The following is a 12,271-nucleotide window of genomic DNA, read 5'->3' on the forward strand; positions in this document are numbered from 1 at the left end:
CTGTTGTAAAACTGTTAGGTTTAGCGACGGGGGCACTTGGCTTCTTGGAATTTAGAAATTTAACCAAGCCAAAAGTCATGAGAATAATCCATAATTTATATATAAAACTAAGAAAAAAAGGTACAAACCACATAAATAAAGATAAATAAACATATATAAAATCATTTAAGGTAGACACTAAACAAAACCAAGTGAACTTCTCCACAAAAGAAAACGAAAAGGTGATATTTTCCCATCAAAACAATTCCAATTCCAAGTTAAAATATAATTTCACCTCATGAATCTTTTGATCATAGATATTTATCACATGCAAAGTAAATTAACCTAATTTTTTTAAAATAAAATGATATTATTTAAAAAAAACTAAAAGTTTTAACCACATCAATCCGGGCTTGTGCCTACATCATACTAGATCAATTTTTTTTTTAATGAAACTCAACATGAATCGGGTTCTGAATTACTAGATCTCAAGTTTATTGAATCTTAAATTAACCTGTCGGGTTAGATTAGATTTAATAAGTATATTTTTCATTTAATATTGGAATATTTCAAGGGATTTTTTTTTTATTTTTCTTGGTCTTGGCTTGTTTAGTTTTAGGTGATAAGATTAGAATTTAAATAAGAAAGAGTTGTTAATACAAGGTGGGGTGGGGTTTGACAAGTCTTGATATGCAAGAAGAGGTTTTTCATATATTAAATTCTTTAATTAGGATTTAGTCTTTTGGACAGTAACAAAGTTCTTGAATTAGGATTTTTTTTTGGTATGTAAGGTTTGCATTGAGGTGTCATGACCCTTTTTTATTTTTCAAAGGTTAATCTAATATAATTTTGACTGATCTTTTATTGAACTTTTTATGAAATAAAATATTAACAAAAAGAGATGAAAAACATGAACATTACCTTTCGAAATTTAGTTTTTTAATGATTAAATAAAAATAATTATTAAACATGATTTTTTAATATAAAAGAATTAATAAATGTGATTTTTTAATCTTAAGAAAAAATAAAATAGAAAAAATAAAAAAGAAGACTACATGTATATATATAATCCGGAAAGTCAAAATTAAGCCTAAATATGTAGAGAAACAAAATAGTGATTTTATGAATAATAAAAACCAATCAAATCCGGAAAGTTAAATGGATTGCCAAAAAGAATATGTTGACATTAAAAAAAACATTTTGGGATAGAAAAATAAACAGATATAACAAGAATAATAATACATTTGATTGGAGATATAAAAAAATAAATTTTTTTCGCAATAAATTAGTATATTAATAAAATTAAAAAATAACATGTTTACTTATTCTTATTATTTTTATCTCTTTTATTGTGAAATTAATACTAACCAAGGCTCTTAATCATGTCTTTCTAAATGAAATCACAACAAAATTTAGTGTGCTGTGCTTAGACACGATTATCTTGCTTGACACCGTTCTCCTAGTAACTTGGGTAACTACGAACGTATCATTGAACCAAATAAGCTTTTAGACTCTGATTTCTAAGAATAATATTAAGTTCAATTACTGCATAAAAATATATGATAACAATATAATAATATTATTAAGTTAGAGAAAAATAAAAGGATCAGCAAAAAAAACTAATTTGATTCATTTTGGACTATCCAAATCGTTGTTAGACTGTTTAATAAAACTAAATCAAAACAATTCATAAATAAAAATAATAATTTAAAGTAAAAAAGATAAATTTTAATCAATTTTTGTTCAAGCTATGCTCCTAAACAGGGGTTAAAGGTATGTACGTAGAGAGAGAGAGAGATAGACCTACTTGGAAGTGCGATAATTTTTGTTTTTGGGTGTTTTTTCTAAAATACAGTTACCTTGAAAAAATATCAAATTAATTTTTTTAGTATTTTTTGATGATTTTTATGTGTTGATGTTAAAAATAAAATAAAATCTAAAAAAATAATTATTATTATTTTGATGTATTTTCAAGTGATAAATATTTTTAAAAAGTATTTTACACTATAATACTAAAGACGCACTTTCATCACACGAGATGGTCATGTGACCATACAAATTTCTAGTCAATGATGTTATGTAGTGTTGGTATATATTTATCAATTTCTTTTTTAAAGACAAATTATGATTAAATGTCTCTTAAGATATTAGAATCATATATTAATTTTTGGATTTTAGATTGATTAACTTTTAAGTGGTTTTTAGTTATTATTTTTGGATATAAAAGTGGTCATAAGATATATGTTCATTTATCCTTTCTATCCTTGTTATTTGTAAAAGAAATACAAATTTATTTTTAATTTTTTTTATCTTTTCAACTAAACACATTAATATTTCTTATGTATTATTATTTCTATATAAGTTATTTGATCAATGAAATTTATTCATTCAATAAAAAGAAAAGGAAAACAAAAAACCAGCATTTAAATTTATTAGAGTTTCAAAGAAAAGCTATTTTCGCTAAAAGACTTCAAGTTTGATTGATTAAGAAGACAATGAGCTTAATTATGATTGTTAAAAAATGAGTTTTATTTTCCATTAAAACTAATATTATTTTAATTGTAATTGTTGGGTTTTTTTGAAATACATATATGCAGCAAAAATAATAACTTCAATTTTTTTTTGAAAGCCTTAATGCCCTATAGATTTTGTTTGATAGATCTAGGGTTGTTTAGGGTTTATAAAAAAATTACCTGAAGATCATATATTCTTTTTGAATTTGAATAATTGCTTGAAGGACGAGTTGTCGCAATCCTTAAGTTGTTCAAATATCCAACCTTTAACGGTAATCTTCACGAACCACCAGTGAGAAATCTCCTAAACCCTTTTAGGAGACAAAGATTGTTATACCTTAGAATGATAACTTTTTGTGTGTGTGTTTTATGTATTTTTGTATTGTGCTTTATTCATCTTAAAAAATAAGAGGTATAACATTTTATTTATAACAAAATCTAAAAATCCTATAAATGATAAAATATTAATTTGCCCCTTAAATAATATCACATATATTATTTTAGGCTAATTTTAGAACTTATTCAATCAAGTCCTTATTGATTGCTTCTAAGTCTAAAATTGTAATCCCTTGTATTAATTACATTATAGTCCTCAATTTCTAAAATTTATTTACAATCAAGTCACACTTGGTTAATCATTCAATTTTAATTTCTGACCATTGATTTTTATGTGTGTGACTTGTTAGGTTCTTTAATAAGTTGATCAAAATATAAATTACAATCCTAAATAAAATAGGATTAAATAAACTAAACAAATTAATTTATTATAAATTCAACAATTAATTGATTTATATTTGAAGATCAAGTACAATGTCTAGCAACTTATCATGATCTCTTAAATATTAGAAAAGTCATAAGTTGTTTTACTTAACTTTTCAGTGACTAGTTTCTCAGTATAATTATTATCTCTTTATTAACAATATTATGATTTAGACATTATAGCATGGAGTGTGTCTGCTATGTCAAATCATGTTTGTTCTTAACACCATAGTCATTGATTCTTTGAATAAGATTTGAAACTCTTTTCGAATCTTATTCCACCTTACATAAGAATTTACAATCAATACTATTTTAAAACAAATGAAATATTTTTTTTATTCACCTAAGGTGATGAATCCTCTATTTATTACTTAAATACTTTCATATAGTTCATATTAATTATACCTAATATTTGCCCATTTGTTACCCTTAATAAGGACAACGTGTAACAAGATCAAAACATGACACTCTCTATATAAAACAACTTAGTAATATCAAATCTAAGGATCACTTACACAACTGTCATGTGAACCTTTCCATAGACAAATGTGATTTCTTTATATGAAATCCTCATGCCAATCAGTTTAGTGTACATATCATCTAATAAGCACCTACATATTAGTTCAAGATATCTTTTATATCTCAGTTTATGAGAACAACTTTTTTCTTTCACAAAAAAAAGAACATAATATGTATTAGTCTTAATAACTCTAATTAATATATAGTCTTAATATATAATTAACCATAAATATTTAAGAACAATGCTTTGATACAATATGAATATCTTAATTATAATAACTTTATAATTTTTTTTGCAAATTATTTTTGTCCCAAGAACTTTATCTTTACTCTAAATTCATTAATAAAATATTTGATGAATATTAAAGATAAATAAACTTTTATTAATAAATTAAATATATTTATATAAATAAAACAAATGTCACATATAATTAATTGATTGACTACATGATATATACACTAATAATAATAGCATGCTGAAATTATAGAGTCCAGATGAGTTTGATGCATACTGTCTAGAGTAAATAATATGCATAATAATTTTATTTGCATTGTGTTTGTAGCCTTGACACAATTTTGTTTTTGTTGCTCATATTTGAGCTTGTCTTGTCCAGTGACACTAATTTAGTTGACAAGGTTCAAATAATTAGGACTATTTGAATGTTAATGAGAAGTTGAGTCTGATGTTTTGTATGTGAGCAAAAGGGATCGATGAACTTTGTTTCAATTTGGTTTTAGTAATAGTTTGATTGGATAATAATAAGGTTGTTCAATGGTTAGGACGTTGAGGTTCTGAAGGATTATCGATGTTTATGAGTGAACAAGGTCACAAGGCTCCTACTAAAAAATAAGAAAGGATGTATCTTTTTGTGATATCTTTGTGAATTGCCAGAATTTGGAAATGGGTTTTGGATTTGAGATTATTCAATATACTTGGTTGCTTGACTTCTATGCTAAAACCTTGAAACTTTTGAGATGTTAGGTTCGGAGAAGCAAGTTTTTGAGGAATTCCCAAGAGAGATGTTGTATTGAATAATCAGATGCTATGGCTGGGAAGGTGGTGATAATTCTGTGCTTTAGACAAGTAGTGTGTGGATGCATAGTTAAATTAAGAAGACAAGGTTGAGCATTGCTATTATGATTAAGTGATGATCTTTTAACATGCACTGTCTCTGCAAGTACAGAAGCCGCTTTCCATGTATTTTATGACTTTTTACGGTACCCAGTTATTGTGGTTTATGTGTATTAATTAGCATGCATTAATAAAGAGATAAAATATCTGGCAAGGAGACTCATTAGCATCATGCCCTATGAAACTTATTTCGGTGTCTTTCGAGACTTAATAATTAAGCAATAGATCCGGACGCAGATCGATCAAGATGGATAATGTAGCACAGGAATTTATGCATTTCTAGATGAAAGCACAACAAGATTGAGTGTGTAGAGACAGAACGAATTCAGATGTTCTGCTCCATGATACAGGGAAGGAACAGAAAATAAGTGCAGTTAAAAGTTGTAGCGGGAGAATTGCTGTTGCTCCGGTTCTGAATTTCTGAGCACCCCCATACCTTATGAAGATGCTCTTCTGATGGCCCTTTCTGCTAAAGGAGATTATATAAGGAATCAGAAAAAGTCTCACAACTTCATATGTGACCATTTTTTTTATATATAGATTAAATTTCTAGTGAATGTTTATATTTATTGCCAGTATTTATCTCTTTCTAGGCACTTTTGCACGATCAAGTCTTGCTCTTTCTCTGTCATTATTGAAAGCGATTCAGGAACTGCTAGGCCAACTATCGACTCCATCCTTCCGAAATGGCTTGTCTTAGAGGTTAAGCTGAAAATAAAGGGAAAGAGGTTTTGGGCTTCAGCTAGCTATACGTAACCAATTAAGTCCCCCTCAATGTGGACTTCACGTAGAGAAATGTATTTCAAGATGCTAACACACTAGCTACTTCTTGGCTTTTAATAGTCCGTAAAATCAAGTTTATTGAGATTCGTTCGGTGATGTTTACTTTCAGAGCTGTTGTAAGTAATTACTTGGAGATACTGTTTTTAAGTCATTTCCATTTTATATTGAAAATTTGCATGCCAGTGACTTGGTCTTTCGGCCATTTTTTTGATTATTGTTTCTTTTGATTAGAGTGCATCTTGCACCATACTGAACAGAAGGAAAGAAGGAAGAGTTGGCCCTTTTTGTGTTAGAAAGCATGAACGAAGTGGATTTGATTAAATCTCATTTGAAGTTCAGTTGGTGTGGATTTGATTCTAAATGAGGTAGAGGAGGGAAAAGAGGATAAATGATGTAGGCGGGTACAAGAATTTGATAGCTTTGAACATCACTGGCTAATCTATCATAATTAAATCATGCATAAAAACCGGCACTCATTTGTGTATAAGTGATACAAAGTTAAGCCTAGAAAAATACTTGTTCTTGTCGAATGATAGTCTAACAAAGAAAGCTTATAATTTTTTATTTGAACATTATATGTCATTAAATTTGATTAGGAGATTCTACGTGACTAGTTATATAATTAAAGGGTTGATGTTTTAACTAATTGAGGTTCAAAAGCTATTAAATTAGACTTGAAAGATGTTAATGTTCGAGCCAATTTCGTTATTGCTTTCTTCTTATCAGGTTGGGCTGCATCAATGATCAGGATCTTAGGTGAAGCAAAGATACATGGAATGCATTTTATCCTGTATAAAACACAAAAGATGTGGCTTCATCCCATGTAAAGCAAGAAGAGAGTGGCCATTATTCAATAAAATGTACAGAAAAGGAGCATTAGTTATTCTTATTCACTCCAACCTGCACCAGATAGCCATTAATTATTCGCAGGAGGGCATTGAAATGAAAACTAAAACTTGATTAATTTTAATTATCTTATCACAACTACATTGTATCTTGATGTTGCTTTTGTCTGAAAACTACCTCAGCAGCAAACCTTTGTTATGGACGTTCGTTTCTTGTAGAATTCAGCTTCTGATGTCTGATTTTAACTAACTTAACATTAAGATAACAAATGACAATGACTTAATAACTTCGTCGAGTATTAATTACGCCGATGGCTTCAATGGTTTATGTGAGGTCAATTTAAAAAATTATTTATCACAGGTTTGACCAAGTTTCTCATGCAGATTACCTCCCCCTACGGCTGATGATGGGGACTGTTTTACCAGTTAAATATGATCAATAGCCAGAGAAAAGCCGGCCTTCAAGGGCGATGCACGTGCGTCGCCTTCAGACATGTGCATCAGCAATGGCATTTTTTTTTCTCCTCGAAATTCTGCTTATACTTGCAAGTTTGTTTAAGTCTAGATTAAGAAATTCTATCGGTCTTTGTTTAATGCTCTTGGAAAAAAGAGGGAGGACTTGCATGCTATAGTGAGCTAGCAATGAAAGACATTTAGTGCCTGAACTAATTTACTTTCTCATTTCTCAGTATTATATTTAAGTAAAGTTTGGTTATTTTGTCAGAAGCTAGAAAAATTCACTTAAAAACATTTAGAAATTAAATTTATTTTATGTTTTTGTCTTTGTTTTTTCAACCAAGTACTTATTTTTGTTATGTGATATTAACCAAACACTTAGTGTTTCTTGATTTTAATAGTTTTTTTTTAATTTCCAACATGGAATATTGTGTTTTTTTCTTCTATATTCATGTATATTTGAAAGAGATCCTAGCTAATTGTATTTATATTGAAATCAACTAATTGAATAAACTATTTATCACCTAAACAACCCTATGGAGGCCAATCTAAGACTCTTGCTATCTCATTCATTGACTATCTCATTCATTGACTATCATCTGGCATGCATGATCAGTAATGGGAGTTGAGATGTCTTTACCATATTCATTGTAAAATATCAACTATGATTAATTAACTTAGTTAATTTTGTGCCGATCTTGTTGTTCTCTTCTCACCTGTTTAAATTTATTCATCAATATTTTTTGTCTCCAAATACATTTTCAAGTATTTGGTGTCCGTTTTGAGGCTTCTCTTGTTACTACATCAACTTCTCTATACACCTATACTATAATTCTGCTGAAATGACAAAACATGAAACAAGGGTTTATCCTCATCAGAGATCAAAAGGGCTATAAAAACTTACTATATCAAGTTATTCCGAGCACCCTAATTATCTATGTATCTCTTCCTTTCTTAGAGAATATATACCTAACACTGAACAACATGGTTGGAAATTAGAGCTATGTGGGCATTATTAAGCATAATATTAGGCAGCTATCCTTCATCAATAATCTTCTTCTTTTGGGCACAGAATTTCTGCATGTAACCCAAATCTATTGATGCTCCTTCACCATTACCGAAATTATTGACAATGAGTATTTAAGTAGCTGCTAGCTGCTCTCTTAATTGCTTCTTACTATGATGTAAAACAATAATGGAATCTGATAATTTAACCCAAGCCGAAAATCATGTCTTAACTGTCGGCGAAACTGAAATTAACTCTATATGTGGTCTACTGGCCTCACTTGTGTCGTATTGGTGTGTGTTCTATCGAAACCAACCAGGTCATGAGCTCCAAGGCTGGTAGAGATAGAAGAAGAGAAGAGCTCTCTATATACGATCTAAGGGGACTCATAAACGAAAGAAACATAGTGGATGCTACGAAAGGAATATGATACCCCAAATGAGTTTAACAAAATGTAACCCTCATAGCTCAAAAAAAAATAAAAAATGTTAAGATCTATCTGAATTTCGTAGAGCAAATTTTTCTATATATCGGTCTAAATTCTAGACTACCTCTTTCACTCAAAGAGTAATATTTTATTTGCATGGGCAAAGAAGACATGTTGTGCCATGTTATACAACACAAAATTTGTACTTTATTGATTTTTAATTGTTTTTTCAACTAAGACATCCTCAATTTTATTTAATGAAATTAAGTCTAGTGGGTTTAAATTACGTATTTCATAGTTCTAATCAGTTAGTTATAGATCTATTATTAGTGTATTATTTAGAAAATCTAGCAAACTTGTTTATAAATAAGAGAGGTATAACTAAATTTAAAAAAATATATTTTTATACCTAATAAATAATCTAACAAGAAAAACCTATAACTTTAGATCTAACCATTAAATTGAACTTAAATTTTACAAAATAATTCTACAAGTCTAGTTTTATATATGATTAATTTATTATAACCAGTCGATGTCCGTAAAATCTTGAAATTAGAATGATATTCGAATCAGTTTTTATTTTTAGAATTTTAGTTTAATTTTAGATTTTATATTGTTTTTTCTATTTATTTATTTTTACCTTATAAAAGTTGGTTTCTAACGTATTTAAAGAGTTATAAATATTTTCAAAAGATAATCATATTGGAGAAAAGGATTAAAAAATAAAATGTGAATTAAGAGTTGTAAATATCTTAGTTTAATTACTTTCTTATATTGTTTCTTTCCGCGTCACCTTGGTATCAAAGTTTAATCAGATTATTTACATGTAAATTATTATACTAAAAAATTGTTTTTCTTATGAAGTTGTAGACCGTAGCCTCTCTTTTCCGTAGCAAAACAACTTGTTTTAAAGAATACATCGTGGCTAAAAAATATATTACTTTTGTAGTATATAATTGATTAATTATTGAGACCTAATTTCATCGAGAACCCAACTATATATAAATAGTTAAAGCAGACTTAACTATTTATTTACATTTCGGAACTCGAAGCCTTAATACTATTCCTTCAGTGCATCGGAAACCCTCCAATTACAAACCCTTGCTTGCCTTAAGCTCTACTCATCCTCTTTATTTCCCTGCCATGTCTTCCTAACTCAGTCTCCAAAAAGAAAAAAAATGCTTACAAGTAGCTCAAACCTTCCTCAAAAGTCCTTAAAATTAAAGCAAGATGACAAAAAGGTCTTCTCCAGGCGTCTAGCAAGAGATGTCTCCTTGTCTAACTTGAGCACAGAAGATTACCATGTTGGCGCGTCTGTTGCAGTTCCATTCACTTGGGAGTCTCAACCAGGCACTCCTAAGATCAAGTTCAGAGAAAACCCTCTTCCTCCTTTAACCCCCCCGCCGTCCTACTCTTACAACAACCCAAAGAGACCAACAAAAAAGCTCTCTAAGTACAATCTCTTGGACTCTATTTTCCCTAAACGTTCTACAAGAAAAGCAAACCTGCCTGTATCACCAGCTTCTTCATCTTCTTCTTCGTCGCAGTTATCATCCTCATGGTCAGCAACATATTCTGTGCCTTCTTCGCCAACGAAGGTCTCGAAGTCTCGAGGAAGTTGTCATGGAAAATCATCAAGCCCAAGACAATATTTTGATTCAAGGAAAACAATGCTGGATCATCTTGATGATCAGGATCGTGGGAATGAGTGTGAATCTCCAGTTTCTACTTTGTGCTTTGGTCTTGGTCGTGGATCAAGTGCCGGTTCTCGAGGTTGCTATGCATCCATGATCAAGGTATTGCTCAGGGATGCTTAATAAGTTAATGAAATGTACTGTTTGGTATCTAAACATGGATGCTTTAGTCCTTGTCGTTAAATGAAAGGAAAAAGTCCATGTTATATTATACCGGTTATGTAGGTTAAATCAACGCTGAAACTAGTGATGATCGCTGCCATGGTTGATTTTCTTGATTAGTGAATGAAAGTGATCATATCATCAATACAATCATATATTTTGCTGCTTAATTTTCTTTTTCTTCTTCTGGTGGTACAAGTGATTATAGGTATCTCCAAAGTTATCCACCAAATAATAGGTGCTATGTACCAGTCAAGCACATGTAATAATTTGTTTTGTGTTTCACAGTAACCTGTCCTTCCTTCCATTGTTTAACAATATTCTGTCAAATTCCTATATATATATATATATAAAAGAAATACAAACAAGATATATAAAAGTATTTTCAGATTAGGTAATAATATTTTTATTATTTTTATGAGCATCATAAAATTAAGATTTTTCTAACGCAGACGCTCTATGAATGTATGATCTTCTCTATTTGTTTGCTTATGATAAATAAAAATCATGATCAAAGTCTTAGTCAACGTTTTATTAATGCTTTCTCAAATTCTAAGAAATGAGTTTGTCTAATCTAAAGCCAATTTGCGGGCATGGTCACCTGGATCTAGGATCACCAATTATCAATCAACACGTGATATAGTATGTGAGTGTCCTAGATATACGGAATTGCATAGAGAATAGCAAATATAATTAAATTGAATACAAAATCATAACACTTATAGTAATGGAGTTTTTTTTTTAAAAAAAAAAAACTATGAAAATGGGCATCTAAATAGGGTGTTTTTTCCCCAATTATTAAGAATATTTTTGAGTCAGTTTGAATTAACGTTTTAATTATGTATTCTCTATATTGATTTAGTAAATTCATCTAAATAATTTTTATTGACTAAATAGAATAATTTGACGAACATTGTGTATTTCCCACTAAATGAAAGACTAAATTCGTTATGATAAATGTTATCATTGAGAGAGTAATATACACTTTATATACTGATTGATGATTCATGCACCACAAGCCATGTTATTTTTTTTCTTAACATAAAAAAAAAACTCAGATGTGCAATTTTTTTTAAAGCAAGAAAGATATGAGATTTGGGTCATTAATTTGATTAAGTTAAATAAATAGTTAATTTAACAATACAATTAAAAATAATCAATAATAAATAAATAAATAACTAAGCAAACTCGGACGAATCTTCTAAACTCGGGTTAATATCCCGAGCTCATAACATGTTTAGATTTAATCAATTAATTTAATCTAATTCAAAAAATAAATTCATTTTAAAAAAGTTAAATAAAAAAATCGACAAATACAAAGATTCGAGATAGTTAGGGTCATTCTCAGAATTAGTAAAAAATCTTATAAAAAACAAATAAAAAAAACAACAAGGGCCAATATCCTAAACATGAGTTAATCATCCAAAGCCGCAATATGTGATATCCCAACCCAAACTTAGTTAAGAAAGCTAACTTCTAACAAATTTAATGTTGAAGTTTGAAATTAAGAAAAAAATTAATTTTAAAAATTTGCCTAAGTAAGGAAAAAAATAAAAATAATAAGGATCAAACCCGGAATTAAAAAATGAAAGAGGGTGAAATTGCAAAAAAAAAATCAATTCTTAAAAAAATCCTAAATAAGAAAAATAATAATAAAAAAACAGGGACTAAATTTAACCATTTAAAAAATTAAAAAGAATAAAATTAAAAAAATTATAATTTCATAAATTATTTTAAATAAAATAAAAACTAATCAAAAGAAAAAAAAAATCTATTGCGAAGGAAAAATAAATCGAAGTATGATATAAGAATTTGGAAGGCCAGCACATAAATTGAGAAGGAAAAGAGGGGGGGGGGGGGGGGAAGAAGAAGAGATCGCCTCCGCCAAGCTAGAGCCCCTAAAGTCACACATGCCACCTGGACTTGGAGGAGATGTTGTGGCGAAGCGAACACCGCCCTGAAAGGTACAATAAATGCTTATAGTGTTTTCATCATA

At 29.2% G+C, this 12,271-nt stretch overlaps 1 protein-coding gene across 1 annotated transcript; it reads left to right on the top strand.

The window, feature by feature from the left end:
- The first annotated feature begins 9,467 nt into the window (after nt 1-9,467).
- Nucleotides 9,468-10,445, top strand: LOC133668754 (uncharacterized). Its single transcript, XM_062088738.1, has one exon. The coding sequence runs from the start codon at nt 9,598-9,600 to the stop codon at nt 10,234-10,236; it is 639 nt and encodes a 212-aa protein (XP_061944722.1). The 5' UTR covers nt 9,468-9,597; the 3' UTR covers nt 10,237-10,445.
- The last annotated feature ends 1,826 nt before the right edge of the window (nt 10,446-12,271 follow it).

The sequence above is a fragment of the Populus nigra genome, chromosome 11, assembly GCF_951802175.1.
Source record: "Populus nigra chromosome 11, ddPopNigr1.1, whole genome shotgun sequence".
Classification (NCBI taxonomy): Eukaryota; Viridiplantae; Streptophyta; class Magnoliopsida; order Malpighiales; family Salicaceae; genus Populus; species Populus nigra.